Source organism: Rhinoderma darwinii, unplaced genomic scaffold, assembly GCF_050947455.1.
Source record: "Rhinoderma darwinii isolate aRhiDar2 unplaced genomic scaffold, aRhiDar2.hap1 Scaffold_535, whole genome shotgun sequence".
NCBI classification, from domain to species: Eukaryota; Metazoa; Chordata; class Amphibia; order Anura; family Rhinodermatidae; genus Rhinoderma; species Rhinoderma darwinii.
The window spans coordinates 51357-69686 of NW_027464084.1; the positions used below are offsets into that span (position 1 = coordinate 51357).

Below are 18330 nucleotides of genomic sequence, written 5' to 3' on the forward strand. Positions count from 1 at the left end.
CAGACCTCTCTATCTCTCCAGACCTCTCTATCTCTCCAGACCTCTCTATCTCTCCAGACCTCTCTATCTCTCCAGACCTCTCTATCTCTCCAGACCTCTCTATCTCTCCAGACCTCTCTATCTCTCCAGACCTCTCTATCTCTCCAGACCTCTCTATCTCTCCAGACCTCTCTATCTCTCCAGACCTCTCTATCTCTCCAGACCTCTCTATCTCTCCAGACCTCTCTATCTCTCCAGACCTCTCTATCTCTCCAGACCTCTCTATCTCTCCAGACCTCTCTATCTCTCCAGACCTCTCTGCCCTCTCTAGACCCCTCTGCCCTCTCTAGACCCCTCTGCCCTCTCCAGGCCTCTATGCTTTCTCCAGACCCCTCTATCTCTCTAAACCCCTCTGTCCTCTCCAGACCCCTGGTGATTATAGTTACATAGTTACATAGTTAGTACGGCTGAAAAAAGACACATGTCCATCAAGTTCAACCAAGGGAAGGGAAAAGGGAAGGAAAAATTTCTACACATAGGAGCTAATATTTTTTTGTTCTAGGAAATTATCTAACCCTTTTTTAAAGCCATCTACTGTCCCTGCTGTGACCAGCTCCTGCGGTAGGCTATTCCATAAATTCACCGTTCTTACTGTAAAGAAGCCTTGTCGCCTCTGCAGCTTGAACCTTTTTTTCTCCAGATGGAGGGAGTGCCCCCTTGTTTTTTGAGCGGGTTTTACAAGGAACAGGATATCACCATATTTTTTGTATGTGCCATTAATATATTTATATAAGTTAATCATGTCCCCCCTTAGTCGTCTTTTTTCAAGGCTAAATAGGTTTAATTCTTTCAATCTTTCCTCATAACTTAAATTCTCCATGCCCCTTATTAGCTTCGTTGCTCTTCTTTGTATTTTTTCCAACTCCAGGGCATCCTTTCTATGAACTGGAGCCCAGAACTGAACTGCATATTCTAGATGAGGCCTCACTAATGCTTTGTAAAGTGGCATTATTACATCCCTGTCCCGCGAGTCCATGCCTCTTTTAATACACGACAATATCCTGCTGGCCTTTGAAGCAGCTGATTGACACTGCATGCTGTTATTGAGTTTATGATTTACAAGTACACCCAGATCCTTCTCAACAAGTGAATCCGCCAGTGTAGCCCCCCCTAGGACATATGATGCATGCAGGTTGTTGGTACCCAGATGCATAACTTTACATTTATCTACATTAAACTTCATTTGCCAAGTGGACGCCCAAACACTTAGTTTGTTTAAATCTGCCTGTAATTCATGAACATCTTCCATAGTCTGAACTATATTACATAGCTTGGTGTCATCTGCAAAAATAGAAATAGTGCTATTAATCCCATCCTCTATATCATTAATAAATAAGTTGAATAATAGTGGTCCCAGCACTGAACCCTGGGGTACACCACTTATAACCGGGGACCATTCAGAGTAGGAATCATTGACCACAACTCTCTGGATACGGTCCTTGAGCCAATTCTCAATCCAATTACAAACTATATTTTCTAAACCTATAGTCCTTAATTTACCCATTAGGCGTCTATGGGGGACAGTGTCAAATGCCTTTGCAAAGTCTAAAAACACTAAATCCACAGCGGCCCCTCTGTCTAGACTTCTGCTCACCTCTTCATAAAAACAGATTAGGTTAGTTTGACAACTTCTGTCCTTAGTAAAACCGTGCTGGCTGTCACTTATAATGCTATTTATTGTCACATAATCCTGTATATAGTCCCTCAATAGCCCCTCAAACATTTTCCCCACGATGGATGTTAAGCTTACTGGTCTATAATTACCCGGGGAAGACCTAGAGCCCTTTTTGAAAATAGGCACCACATTTGCCCTGCGCCAGTCCCTTGGCACTATACCAGTCACTAGAGATTCTCTGAATATTATGAAAAGGGGGACAGAAATAACTGAACTAAGCTCTTTAAGAATTCTAGGGTGTAACCCATCTGGTCCCGGAGCCTTGTGCACATTTATTTTATTTAATTTAGCTTGGACCATCTCTACATTCATCCAATTCAGTATATCAACTGATATATTAACAGCACTGGCACCGGCTACATCAGCTCCTCAGCACTGGCACCGGCTACATCAGCTCCTCAGCACTGGCACCGGCTACATCAGCTGCTCCTTCTTCAGTTGTATATACAGAGCTAAAGAACCCATTTAGTAACTCTGCCTTCTCTTGATCCCCTGTGATCAACTCCCCATTACCATTATCTAGGGGTCCTACATGTTCAGACCTTGGCTTTTTTGCATTTATATGCTTGAAGAATTTTTTAGGATTTGTTTTACTATCCTTGGCCACCTGCCTTTCATTTTGTATTTTTGCTGATTTTATTACATTTTTACAGATTTTATTAAGCTCTTTATATTTTACAAAGGCTACAGCTGTACCCTCAGATTTGTATTTTTTAAATGCCCTTTTTTTGTCATGTATTGCCCCTTTCACAGAAGGTGTAAGCCATGTGGGGTTTAATTTGAGTCGTTTATACTTATTACCTGTAGGAATACATTTTGCACTATAATAACTCAAAGTAGATTTGAAAATCTCCCATTTATCATTTGTTCCATTATTTGACATTAGTTCTTCCCAGTCTATATCCTGAATTGCCGCCTCATCCTGGGGAAATTGGCCTTCTTAAAATTAAGTGTTTTTGCCCTCCCAGCCTGCGTTTGTTTTTTACAGTATAGGTAAAATTTAACTATATTGTGATCACTGTTACCGAGGTTTTCACGAACATTGACATTCCCAACAAGATCTGCATTATTAGAAATGACCAGATCCAACAGAGCTTCACCTCTAGTCGGGTCTTCCACAAACTGGCCCATAAAATTTTCCTGCAACAGGTTGAGGAAATGTCTCCCCTTTGCAGTTGAAGCCGAACCATGACACCAATTAATATCCCGGAAATTAAAATCTCCCATTATCACTACAGTACCCGCCTGTGCAGCCCGCTCCATCTGTTTATATAGCTGACCTTCCATCTCCTCAGTTATATTGGGGGGTCTATAGATTACACCAAAAGTAATTTTTTCAGTGTTTACCTCCCTTTCTAGTTCCACCCACAAGGTTTCAACCTCCTCACAGTCTTCACCCACTATTGTCTCTTTCACACTCGCCTTCAAATCACTTCTCACATACAGACATACACCACCACCTTCATATCATTTCTCACATACAGACATACACCACCACCTTCATATCACTTCTCACATACAGACATACACCACCACCTTCATATCACTTCTCACATACAGACATACACCACCACCTTTCCTATTTGTCCTGTCTTTACGAAAAAGTGTAAAACCCTATAGATTTACAGCCCAGTCATGTGAAGAGTCCAGCCATGTTTCAGCAACTATATCTATATTTTCTTCCAGTATCAAGGCCTCCAGCTCCCCCATTTTACTTGCTAGACTTCTGGCATTTGTGAACATACACTTTAACTTGCCTGTCAGTTTTTCACTTTTATTATCAGAAATGTGATTTGACATTAATCGGTCCTTTTTATTTACACTGATGTTTTGTAACGAAAGGATCTCCTTATCTTGTTGTCTAGTCCTCTCCCCACATTCTGTTTCTCCCCCCACCAATATAGTCTGACCCCTCTCTAATCTGGCTACCCCTTTTTTTTCTACATTGACCTCCCGCCTCAGCCCTAGTTTAAATACTCCGCCACCCCAGCTAGAATTCTCTCCCCCAGCACAGCGGACCCCCTTCCATTTAGGTGCAAATCATCTGCAGAATACAGTTTGTATTATAACATTATAATACTTGCAGACGACTGACTCCACAATTCTCATTGATGTTTAGGATCATTGTGTAGAACATGACGGTGGAGAAAGAAAGCAGCGAAATCAATAACCTGAACAGCAGTGCAAATGGCCAAGATGGGAACGTTCCAGCCCCAAAAAAGAAGGAGGAGGCGTCCTGCTGCGCATCACTAAAGGTAAGAACACCTGCAGGGGCTCTTATTTCACATAGGCGGGTCATAATAATATACAATCCCCCCTCGACACTCTGGATATTGGGAAAAGACTTTAACCCGTGGTTCGGCCGGATGTTTACAGGAGATAACGGATGAGGACGGAGCCAGGTGAATGTCCAACTTCAAAGCTTTGATTCTTTTATTGAAAGTTGTTATTTACCAAAGACAATTGTTGACCCTGAGGACCCCCCCCCCTTCAGATCCGAGCACCCTCCCATTTACAGCCAGTGTTCTCTTACAATGCCATGCTCTGCCGCACTCCCCTATGTGGTGTACAGTAGTTATGTTCATCCTGAGCATTCTGGTTCATGAACAGAATGCCAGACTTAAAGTGAAGACCGACAACCAGGGGCATAACTAGTATTCATAAGTCCCCATAGCAAAATTACATGGACCTCACAGGCCGAGCAGTCAGGTGGTTCAAGAACAATCTATACTGTCCTGTACACAGATATAGAAATGTGCTCATATAATAACAGTGTCCAGGTAGCGGGTGACAACCTCCATGGCGGCCAAATCATCATCATCATCATCCTCCACATCATAATCATCATCCTCCTCCTCCTTATCATCATCATCATCATCATCATCATGCTCCTCATCGTCATCCTCCTCCTCATCATCCTCATCCTCATCATCCTCATCCTCATCATCCTCATCTTCCTCCTCCTCCTCCTTATCATCATCATTATTATTATTATCATCATCGTTCTCATCATTCTCCTCCTCATCCTCATCATCCTCCTCATCACCATCATCCTCCTCATCATGATCTTCATCATCATCCTCCTCCTCATCATCATGCTCCTCAACATCATAAGCCTACTCCTCATCATCCTCCTCATTATCATCCTTCTCATCATCACCCTCCTCATCATCATCCGCAACATCATCATACTCACCATTATCATCCCCATCATCATCCTAATTATCATCATCTTCATCATCATCCTCATAATCATCACCATCATTATCATCATCATAGCTATCCCCCTCCTCATCATCATCATCATCATCATACAGATTGTTTTCATCATCCTCCTCCTCATCATCCTCTTTATCATCATCATCCTCCTCATCATTATCCACCTCCACCTCATCATCCTCCTCCTCATCACCATCCTCCTCATTATCATCCTCCTCATTATCATCCTCCTCATTATCATCCTCCTCATTATCATCCTCCTCATTATCATCCTCCTCATTATCATCCTCCTCATTATTATCATCCTCCTCATTATTATCATCCTCCTCATTATCATCCTCCTCATCATCATCCTCCACCTCATCATCATCCACCTCATCATCCTCCACCTCATCATCCTCCTCATCATCCTCCTCATCATCCTCCTCATCATCCTCCTCATCATCCTCCTCATCATCCTCCTCTACCTACAAAACCGATAAAAACAAGGGGACATATACAAAAACACTGAAAAAAGGCCATACTTACAAATGGACACAGCCAGGTCAGAAACGCTGATGAAGGAGTGAGCAGGTGCTTTAAATAATAATAGCCACTCCCACTAGTCTTGAGGGGAGTGGTTTGTGTGGTGCATGGCATGTGTGGTAAGAAATAATAAATGAATAGTGTGTGTGCAAGTGTAATACTATAAGTGAAATATAGGGGGCAGTAATGAGTGAAGTGCCTCAATAGAAATAAATGGATAATGGGGTGCAAGTGAGTGAAACATGGAGGGATAGTGTGTACGTCATGAGGCACAACGTGTATATAGCGGATAGAAGCCTATTTGTGACGCCTTGATAATTCATAGAGCGGCTACCCTGCTTGCTATGCCAAACAACAACACACCATGCTCTCCCAGCATCAAAGACCCGGCTGTGTCCAAGAGAAGCGAATATACGTAATAATGAAAAATACCTGGGGTATCAGTGATCATTCTGGCCAAAAGGACGCAAGCTCGCAATCCACGACAAGGATCCCCAGACTTGCGAGTCCCTAACTCCTAAACTGGAACTGAATGTTCCTGATGCACAAACAAAACCGATAAAAACAAGGGGACATATACAAAAACACCGAAAAAAGGCCATACTTACAAATGGACACAGCCAAGTCAGAAACGCTGATGAAGGAGAGTGAGCAGGTGCTTTAAATAATAATAACCACTCCTCCTCTACCTCCATCATCCTCATCATCCTCCTCATCATCCTTCTCTTCTCTCTTCCGCAGACCTTCCTCCTCGCTCTTTCTTTCTGTTATTTCGCTAAGTCTTACGCTGGGAGTTTTGTGAAGAGCTCGATAACGCAGATTGAGCGCCGCTTTGACATTTCCTCCTCCACGGCCGGGATGGTGGACGGAAGCTTTGAGCTTGGTAATTCTTATTTCCTCCTCTTTCCTTCACATTTGAGGCGTTTTTATTTTCACGCTTTTTTTTCCGTACAGGAAACCTGCTGATGATCGCCTTTGTAAGTTACTTTGGGGCGAAGCTTCACCGTCCTCGGATCATCGCTGTCGGCTGCTTCTTGATGGCGTTGGGCAGTTTCCTTTCAGCGATGCCACACTTCTTGATGGGGCCGTACGTACAGTGCCACCGCCCGTCTTATATCCTGACCCTGTGCTCCAGAGCTGCGCTCACCATCATTGTCTGTTCACAGTTACAAATACGAAACCGTGAGGATGCATATGACTGCGACCAACAATTCATCCGGCTCCACCTACAGCGTCTCCCCATGTCTGACCAACGGGACATTGACTGAGGACAGCAAGCCAGGTAAGAAACGCACCTCCGAAATGGGCAGCGTCCGTCTCGTGAGGGGAGTGACTTATAAATACGCCATTTATTTGTGCCAATTCTTCCAGAAAAAGGGGAGACCTCCCAGAAAAGCGGGAAAATGCCCAGGGAGCGCCACGTTCTGACAAAAAAAAACAAAACCTCCCCGTTCCTTCAGGTTACAGCCCTCCGCCACCCGGGCGCCGCCACAAACAACTTCCTGATACTGGACCCGAGGACTGTAACCTGCGGGAAGAGGAGAACGGAGTGTGGTCTGTGTCTGAATTTAAGGGCCTGGTCTGAATTTTTTCAGGGGTCTGGACTGGGGTCGGTATTAGTTTAGGGATCTGGTCTGGGGTCTGTATTAGTTTAGGGGTCTGGTCTGGTGTCTGTATTAGTTTAGGGGTCTGGTCTGGGGTCGGTATTAGTTTAGGGGTCTGGTCTGGGGTCTGTATTAGTTTAGGGGTCTGGTCTGGGGTCTGTATTAGTTTAGGGGTCTGGTCTGGGGTCGGTATTAGTTTAGGGGTCTGGTCTGGGGTCTGTATTAGTTTAGGGGTCTGGTCTGGGGTCTGTATTAGTTTAGAGGTCTGGTCTGGGGTCTGTATTAGTTTAGGGGTCTGGTCTGGGGTCTGTATTAGTTTAGGGGTCTGGTCTGGGGTCTGTATTAGTTTAGGGGTCTGGTCTGGGGTCTGTATTAGTTTAGGGGTCTGCTCTGGGGTCTGTATTAGTTTAGGGGTCTGGTCTGGGGTCTGTATTAGTTTAGGGGTCTGCTCTGGGGTCTGTATTAGTTTAGGGGTCTGGTCTGGGGTCGGTATTAATTTAGGGGGTCTGGTCTGGGGTCTGTATTAGTTTAGGGGTCTGGACTGATCGGCGCTGTAATGTAGATAACAGTGGTCCTAGTAATAAAGAGGCTCTGTCACCACATTATAAGTGCCCTGTCTCCTACATAATGTGATCAGTGCTGTAATGTAGATAACAGTGGTCCTAGTAATAAAGAGGCTGTCACCAGATTATAAGTTTCCGGTCTCCTACATAATGTGATCAGTGCTGTAATGTAGATAACAGTGGTCCTAGTAATAAAGAGGCTGTCACCAGATTATAAGTGTCCTATCTCCTACATAATGTGATCGGCGCTGTAATGTAGATAACAGTGGTCCTAGTAATAAAGAGGCTGTCACCAGATTATAAGTGCCCTGTCTCCTACATAATGTGATCAGCGCTGTAATGTAGATAACAGTGGTCCTAGTAATAAAGAGGCTGTCACCAGATTATAAGTGCCCTGTCTCCTACATAATGTGATCAGCGCTGTAATGTAGATAACAGTGGTCCTAGTAATAAATAGGCTGTCACCACATTATAAGTGCCCGGTCTCCTGCATAATGTGATCAGTGCTGTAATGTAGATAACAGTGGTCCTAGTAATAAATAGGCTGTCACCACATTATAAGTGCCCGGTCTCCTGCATAATGTGATCAGCACTGTAATGTAGATAACAGTGGTCCTAGTAATAAAGAGGCTGTCACCACATTATAAGTGCCCGGTCTCCTGCATAATGTGATCAGTGCTGTAATGTAGATAACAGTGGTCCTAGTAATAAAGAGGCTGTCACCAGATTAGAAGTGCCCTATCTCCTACATAATGTGATCGGTGCTGTAATGTAGATAACAGTGGTCCTAGTAATAAAGAGGCTGTCACCAGATTATAAGTGCCCGGTCTCCTGCATAATGTGATCGGCGCTGTAATGTAGATAATAATAGTGGTTTTTATTTAGAAAAACGATAAATTTTGAGTACGTTATGAACAATTTTATATTTAGGCTATTTAGTTTCTTAATAGACAACTGGGCGTGTTTTTACTTTTTTACCAACTGGGCGTTGTGAAGAGAAGTGTATGACGCTGACCAATCAGTGACCAATCAGTGACCAATCAGCATCATACACTTTTCTCCATTCATTTTTAGCAGTACTCGCAACACAGCGTGATCTCGTGAGATCACGCTGTGCAGTCACTTACACCCACATTAACTTTACCAAAGTGTCTTGGGAGTGAATAGACATCACCTCCAGCCAGGACGCCATGTCTATTCACAATCCCGACACTTTGGTAACGTTTCTGTGAATGACAGCACTCGTCAGCACGACATGACACGACCGCACTTATAATGTGGTGGTGACAGAGCCCCTTTAATGGAGAGGTGAAAGCTGTTTTTAAGATGACCCCTCTCATTTAATAGCCCCATGCGCAGCTGCACATATGGTATGTATGTTTTGGATCAAATAACAAGGACAGCTCTGCTACATTGATTTATGTTTTCAGGTTGTGTGAAGGAGTCGAGCTCGTACATGTGGGTTTACATCTTGATTGGGAATATTCTGCGAGGAATCGGAGAGACACCCATTGCACCTCTAGGACTCTCCTACATTGATGACTTTGCTGGGACGCAGAACACTCCATTGTATATAGGTAATAGTGATGTCATAGGTCAGCAGATATCAGGAGTGGGCGGAGCTGGATAACCCGGTAGATAAACCGATCACTGGAAGCTTCCCCTCTGCTGGGACCCCCATGATCACCGACAAATTATTATTACTAGTATCATTATTATTATTATCATTATTATTATTATTATTATTATTATTATTATTATTATTATTATCATTATTATTATTACTATTATTATTATTATCATTATCATTATTATTATTATTATTATTATTATTATTATTATTATTATTATCATTATTATTATTACTATTATTATTATTATTATTATTATTATTATTACATTATTATTATTATTATTATTATTATTACATTATTATTATTATTATTACTATTATTATTATTATTACTATTATTATTATTATCATTATCATTATTATTATTATTATTATTATTATTATTATTATTATTATTATCATTATTATTATTACTATTATTATTATTATTATTATTATTATTATTACATTATTATTATTATTATTATTATTATTACATTATTATTATTATTATTATTATTATTATTATTATTATTATCATTATCATTATTATTATTATTATTATTATTATTATTATTATCATTATCATTATTATTATTATTATTATTATTATCATTATTATTATTACTATTATTATTATTATTATTATTATTATTACTATTATTATCATTATTATTATTATTATCATTATTATTATTATTATCATTATTATTATTATTATTATTATTATTATCATTATTATTATTATTATTATTACTATTATTATTATTATTATTATTATTATTACATTATTATTATTATTATTACATTATTATTATTATTATTACATTATTATTATTATTATTTATTATTATTATCATTATTATTATTACATTATTATTATTATTATCATTATTATTATTATTATTATTATTATCATTATTATTATTATTATTACATTATTATTATTATTATTACATTATTATTATTATTATTATTACTATTATTATTATTATTATTATTATCATTATTATTATTACATTATTATTATTATTATTATTATTATTATTATTATTATTATTATTATTATTATCATTATTATTATTACTATTATTATTATTATTATTATTATTATCATTATTATTATTATTATTATTACATTATTATTATTATCATTATTATTATTACATTATTATTATTATTATTTATTATTATTATCATTATTATTATTACATTATTATTATTATTATCATTATTATTATTATTATTATTATTATCATTATTATTATTATTATTACATTATTATTATTATTATTACATTATTATTATTATTATTATTACTATTATTATTATTATTATTATTATCATTATTATTATTACATTATTATTATTATTATTATTATTATTATTATTATTATTATCATTATTATTATTACTATTATTATTATTATTATTATTATTATCATTATTATTATTATTATTATTACATTATTATTATTATCATTATTATTATTACATTATTATTATTATTATTTATTATTATTATCATTATTATTATTACATTATTATTATTATTATTATTATCATTATTATTATTATTATTATTATTATTATCATTATTATTATTATTATTACATTATTATTATTATTATTACATTATTATTATTACTATTATTATTATTATTATTATTATCATTATTATTATTACATTATTATTATTATTATTATTATTATTATTATTATTATTATTATTATTATTATTATTATTACTATTATTATTATTATTATTATTATTACATTATTATTATGATGATTATTTCCCCCTCGTTCCCCCCCCCCCAGCTTGTCTACACACTGTGGCGATGTTTGGCCCGATGGCAGGGTTTATGCTCGGGTCATTCTTTGCGAGGCTTTACGTTGATATCGGTTTCGTGGATCTGGGTGAGTTAAACGTCACATGTAACGCAGTGAATCTCGTTAATATCAGAAGTAGCGACGTCTGCAGCGCCTGGAGGCGGTCACAGATCTCCAGGCCACATTCACACCACAGTGAAAAAAAATGGGCATGAAAAACGGATCAGCTGTCACATTTTCATCCATTTCCAGTCCGTTTTTTACCGTTTTTCATGGCCGTAAAAAAAAGGATCGATTTCATTTGTCAGTTTTTTTGTCCCAACACCCTGAAAACACCACAGTGCCCACTGTAGATAATGCCCACATAGGGCCAGTGCCCACATAGTGCCACAGTGCCCACTGTAGATAATGCCCACATAGTGCCACAGTGCCCACATATAAAGTGACATAGTGCCCATTGTAGATAGTGCCATAGAGCCCACATACTGCCACAGTGCCCATGTAGATAGTGCCACAGTGCCCACATATAAAGTGCAGATCCCCACATAGTGCCACAGTGCCCACATATAAAGTTCCACAGTGCCCACATATAAAGTGCCACAGTGCCCATTGTAGATAGTACCATAGATCCCACATGCTACCACAGTGCCCATGTAGATAGTGCCACAGTGCCCATGTCGCTAGTGCCACAGTGCCCATGTAGATAGTGCCACACCCCCCCCCATATAGCACCACCCCCCTGTAGATAGCACCCCCTTTGTAGATACCACCCTGTCCATATATGGACAGTGACGTCAGGAGAGTGGATTCCCCTGCCAGAGTGGGCCTGGGATTCCGCTCATAGACGGAGCCCCAGAGGTCCATGTCCATATATGGATAGTGACATTGGGGGATTTTGCAGGTGCAGAATCCCCTGCCAGAGCGGGGTCTGGCTGCTGGGGATTCCGCACCTACAGGGAGCTACAGTGGTGCTATCTACGGGTGATGGGGGGAGCTATCTACATGGAGGGGTGCTATCTACATGGAGGGGTGCTATCTACAAGACAGGAGTCCCCGGCCAGAGATCTCCTGATGCTCTGGCTGGGGACTCCATTGTTGAAAGCCCAACATCACTGTCCTTATATGGACAGTAATGTCAGGGGCTTCCCCGAGCTCAGCGCTCAGAGTAGCGCTGTGTGCGGGGAATCCTCAGCCAGGATCAGTTTTTACCGTAAAAACTGATCGATTGACTTCTATGGGGGCCGTCTGGCTGTGAAAACGGCCAAAAATAGGACATGTCCTATTTTTTGACGGTCAATATTCACGGGCCGTTAAGAAACCCACCGTGTGAATACACCCATAGAACTTCATTGTTTTGAAAACGGCCATTTTCCTGTGTGACATTTACCGTTATTATCTATTGATCTCCATTGGTTGGATCGTGGCGGTGCGATCATTTCATGTTAATCGCGACATATACGTTAGACATTACTGGTCGTCGCTAGGCAACAATGGCGCTCGTCACCCATCTGCCGGGATCGTCTTTAGGGAATTCCCTGATCCTTCATCATTCACGTACTGGTGGCGACGGTTCTGCTCATCATCGTTTTATGTCCATACATTGTGCGTTTTACCACCGCCGGTCGCGGTCGTAGCGTTATCCACAATTATAATAATCTCAGGGTGGATGAAGCCTGAAATAACGCGGTCACATGACCTGCGCCTCTCGATATCTCTCTCTCGTAGACACTGTGACCATTACACCACAAGACTCGCGCTGGGTGGGCGCCTGGTGGCTCGGGTTCCTGGTGGCCGGCGCCGTCACATTAATTTCTGGGATCCCTTTCTGCTTCCTGCCTAAAAGTTTAAAGGCCGCGCAGCCCTCCGCCGACGGACAGACGCTTAAAGAGACGGAGACATCACAAACTGAGCGTCATCAAAAAGCCACATTGAAGGGTGAGGCCATTACTGTCCGGAGCAAAGCCAAACCACATATCGCAGGGTGATCACATGGACCGTCCAATTCATTATCTCTGCTTGCTGTCAGTGACTGGTATCAGTGTTGTTAAGAGCTTTCAGCGAGGAGTCCAGCCCAGGAAAGAGATTTGTACAGCTGCTGTGTTTTCCTCACTGATATACTGTAACAAGCCTCTGGATATAAAAATAAAATGTTTCCGTTCACTGACAGCATGCAGAGAATGTTTTCTTACACAAGGATTGAGCTTTATTCATATAATATATACAATGTGTAATTATGAGCTATGGGGGAGGTGAACCGTCAGCTCTGCTACATCATGGGGAACACTTACACCCCCATCCGAGTGATGTCAGCCGTAGATGTAGCAATGTGTATCCACCTCTTAAAGGGGTATCACCATCTGAGGCATTTATGGCATATCCATAGAATATTTCATATATGGCTGATAGATGCGGGTCCCGCACCTCCCTCTTGACTGGGGGGGGCTCCCAACTCTGTCCCGCCTGGTGAGGAGGCCGCTAGATGCCGCATCCGATCGGGGATGGAATGAAGAGGCGGCTGGTGAATAAAGTATCAGCTCTGATGTAACGGCAGCCTCTCCCCTCCCCCGCAGGCTTCTTGCTGTCACTGAAGACTCTGGCCTGTAATCGCCTGTACGTCATGTTGATGTTCGTCACCCTCCTGAAGATGAACAGTTTCCTGGGATTCATAACTTACAAACCCAAGTACATGGAGCAGCAGTACGGACAGTCCATCTCCAGGGCCAACTTCATCACCGGTGAGTGGTCAGTTCACGTCACCTGACCCCTTATAATTCTCTAGAGTATTATATGATAGGACTGGTCAGGATTTATTATGTCCGGTCATTACTACCCCAGTGCATCTAAAAGAAATCATGAAGCTTCTGAGAAAATTGTCTTGATTATAAATTGCCTCCCATTTTTTATACACAGCTCCTGTTCAGAACCATGTGTCTCCGTGGTAACAGACTACAAACAAACCCTGTGTAGTCTGATCCGGCAATCATACTTCCTTTCATCCATCTGCCTCTATGTTGTACGAAGGTACATTTTATAGGATAGGAGCGACATATGAAGGCAGGATCAGACTACACCAAGGTTGTCAGCCGGATATGTTGTTTTTTTCAGGACAACTTATCCAAAAATCAAGGACCGTAAACATTTTTTATGGACAATTTGGAAAACCACCATGAACCGTAAAGATTATAAATAATATCTGTCTCTAGCGTAGAGTAGTGATATGAACACATCAGCCGCCCTTACTGTGACCTCTAAGCCAAAGATAATTACAATCCCAATAATTGGCACAAACTCATTCAACCTCCCAAAAATCGTGGACACCTCTTTTTTTTTTTTTGGGAAAAAAGTCCCTTAATTTTATGGATTCTCTAGGAATCTACGGACGGTTGGCAACCCTGGACTACACAGGGTTTGTTTGTGGTCTGTTACCATAGAGACACATAGGTCTGCATAAGAGCTGTAGACACAAAACGGGAGGAAATTTACAATCCTGTTTCTTCATTATTTTATTATTTTTAAATGCATAGAAGCAATAACAAAAAATGTCTTACAACGGTGTATATAGGTTAAATGTAAGCAATAAATGATTCAATTCACTGACAGCAAGTAAATAAAATGGTGAGGAATAGAAGCGCAAAAAGTCTGTTAGAAAGTTGCAGGTTTACAGAAGACTGGACCAGCCCTTTAACTGCCTTGTTTTGCGGCTTCCTTGTGTCTTGCGCAGGGGCTTCCACGCTCCCGGCGGCGGCTCTGGGGATGTTGCTCGGGGGTCTGCTGATGAAGAAGTACAAGTTTGGATTGCTGTCGGCCTCTAAGTTGGCCTTCGCTACCACCTTGGTGTCTTTCTTCATGTCCCTGTCCGTCTTCATGATTGGCTGTGAGAACAGTGAGGTGGCGGGGATCACCGTGTCTTATAACGGGCAAGTACCTGGGTTATGGGGCAGATAATGAGGGGGCAGATAATGAGGGGGCAGATAATGAGGGGGCGCTGACCTCTGACCTCTGACGTCTTATATTGTATCTTAGGAGCAAATCGAAAACATTAGCAGAAAACCGTCTGTTCTCGTCCTGCAACGCGGACTGTAGATGCTCCGCGCAGCAGTGGGATCCGGTGTGCGGAGCAAATAACATAACCTACATGTCAGCGTGTCTGGCCGGGTGCAAATCATCCACAGGATCTGGAAGAAATATAGTGAGTGCTAATCTGCAGCAAAAATCAGCATAATGTGTATAATAATCAGTGTAATGTGTATAATAATCAGTGTAATGTGTATAATAATCAGTGTAATGTGTATAATAATCAGTGTAATGTGTATAATAATCAGTGTAATGTGTATAATAATAATCAGTGTAATGTGTATAATAATCAGTGTAATGTGTATAATAATCAGTGTAATGTGTATAATAATCAGTGTAATGTGTATAATAATCAGTGTGTTGTGTATAATAATCAGTGTAATGTGTATAATAATCAGTGTAATGTGTATATAATAATCAGTGTAATGTGTATATAATAATCAGTGTAATGTGTATAATAATCAGTGTAATGTGTGTATAATAATCAGTGTAATGTGTATAATAATCAGTGTAATGTGTATAATAATCAGTGTAATGTGTATAATAATCAGTGTAATGTGTATAATAATCAGTGTAATGTGTATAATAATCAGTGTAATGTGTATAATAATAATCAGTGTAATGTGTATAATAATCAGTGTAATGTGTATAATAATCAGTGTAATGTGTATAATAATCAGTGTAATGTGTATAATAATCAGTGTGTTGTGTATAATAATCAGTGTAATGTGTATAATAATCAGTGTAATGTGTATAATAATCAGTGTAATGTGTATATAATAATCAGTGTAATGTGTGTATAATAATCAGTATAATGTGTATAATAATCAGTGTAATGTGTATAATAATCAGTGTAATGTGTATAATAATCAGTGTAATGTGTATAATAATCAGTGTAATGTGTATAATAATCAGTGTAATGTGTATAATAATCAGTGTAATGTGTATAATAATCAGTGTAATATGTGTATAATCAGTGTAATGTGTATATAATAATCAGTGTAATGTGTATATAATAATCAGTGTAATGTGTATAATAATCAGTGTAATGTGTATAATAATCAGTGTAATGTGTATAATAATCAGTGTAATGTGTATAATAATCAGTGTAATGTGTATAATAATCAGTGTAATGTGTATAATAATAATCAGTGTAATGTGTATAATAATCAGTGTAATGTGTATAATAATCAGTGTAATGTGTATAATAATCAGCGTAATGTGTATAATAATCAGTGTAATGTGTATAATAATCAGTGTAATGTGTATAATAATCAGTGTAATGTGTATAATAATCAGTGTAATGTGTATAATAATCAGTGTAATGTGTATAATAATCAGTGTAATGTGTATAGTAATCAGTGTAATGTGTATAATAATCAGTGTAATGTGTATAATAATCAGTATAATGTGTATAATAATCAGTGTAATGTGTATAATAATCAGTATAATGTGTATAATAATCAGTGTAATGTGTATAATAATCAGTGTAATGTGTATAATAATCAGTGTAATGTATATAATAATCAGTGTAATGTGTATAATAATCAGTGTAATGTGTATAATAATCAGTGTAATGTGTATAATAATCAGTGTAATGTGTATAATAATCAGTGTAATGTGTATAATAATCAGTGTAATGTGTATAATAATCAGTGTAATGTGTATAATAATCAGTGTAATGTGTATAATAATCAGTGTAATGTGTATAATAATCAGTGTAATGTGTATAGTAATCAGTGTAATGTGTATAATAATCAGTGTAATGTGTATAATAATCAGTATAATGTGTATAATAATCAGTGTAATGTGTATAATAATCAGTGTAATGTGTATAATAATCAGTGTAATGTGTATAATAATCAGTGTAATGTGTATAATAATCAGTGTAATGTGTATAATAATCAGTGTAATGTGTATAATAATCAGTGTAATGTGTATAATAATCAGTGTAATGTGTATAATAATCAGTGTAATGTGTATAATAATCAGTGTAATGTGTATAATAATCAGTGTAATGTGTATATAATAATCAGTGTAATGTGTATATAATAAGTGTAATGTGTATATAATAATCAGTGTAATGTATATAATAATCAGTGTAATGTGTATAATAATCAGTGTAATGTGTATAATAATCAGTATAATGTGTATAATAATCAGTGTAATGTGTATAATAATCAGTGTAATGTGTATATAATAATCAGTGTAATGTGTATAATAATCAGTGTAATGTGTATAATAATCAGTGTAATGTGTATAATAATCAGTGTAATGTATATAATAATCAGTGTAATGTGTATAATAATCAGTGTAATGTGTATAATAATCAGTGTAATGTGTATATAATAATCAGTGTAATGTGTATATAATAATCAGTGTAATATGTGTATAATCAGTGTAATGTGTATATAATAATCAGTGTAATGTGTATAATAATCAGTGTAATGTGTATAATAATCAGTGTAATGTGTATAATAATCAGTGTAATGTGTATAATAATCAGTGTAATGTGTATAATAATCAGTGTAATGTGTATATAATAATCAGTGTAATGTATATAATAATCAGTGTAATGTGTATAATAATCAGTGTAATGTGTATAATAATCAGTGTAATGTGTATAATAATCAGTGTAATGTGTATAATAATCAGTGTAATGTGTATAATAATCAGTGTAATGTGTATAATAATCAGTGTAATGTGTATATAATAATCAGTGTAATGTGTATAATAATCAGTATAATGTGTATAATAATCAGTGTAATGTGTATATAATAATCAGTGTAATGTGTATAATAATCAGTGTAATGTGTATAATAATCAGTGTAATGTGTATAATAATCAGTGTAATGTGTATATAATAATCAGTGTAATGTGTATAATAATCAGTGTAATGTGTATATAATAATCAGTGTAATGTGTATAATAATCAGTATAATGTGTATAATAATCAGTGTAATGTGTATATAATAATCAGTGTAATGTGTATAATAATCAGTGTAATGTGTATAATAATCAGTGTAATGTGTATAATAATCAGTGTAATGTGTATAATAATCAGTGTAATGTGTATAATAATCAGTGTAATGTGTATAATAATCAGTGTAATGTGTATAATAATCAGTGTAATGTGTATAATAATCAGTGTAATGTGTATAATAATCAGTGTAATGTGTATATAAT

General features: G+C 37.7%; 1 protein-coding gene across 1 annotated transcript in view; it reads left to right on the top strand.

Moving 5' to 3' along the window:
• LOC142722379 (solute carrier organic anion transporter family member 1C1-like) overlaps positions 1-18330 on the top strand; it is a 57292-nt gene that overhangs the window by 14599 nt on the left and 24363 nt on the right. Inside the window, exons 2-11 of the mRNA XM_075848887.1 lie at positions 3834-3969; positions 6200-6341; positions 6413-6545; positions 6625-6740; positions 9056-9202; positions 11059-11157; positions 12796-13005; positions 13641-13805; positions 14792-14987; positions 15094-15259. Coding sequence (XP_075705002.1) covers positions 3850-3969; positions 6200-6341; positions 6413-6545; positions 6625-6740; positions 9056-9202; positions 11059-11157; positions 12796-13005; positions 13641-13805; positions 14792-14987; positions 15094-15259 — 1494 coding nt within the window. The 5' untranslated portion in view covers positions 3834-3849. The remainder of the gene's footprint in view (positions 1-3833; positions 3970-6199; positions 6342-6412; positions 6546-6624; positions 6741-9055; positions 9203-11058; positions 11158-12795; positions 13006-13640; positions 13806-14791; positions 14988-15093; positions 15260-18330) is intronic.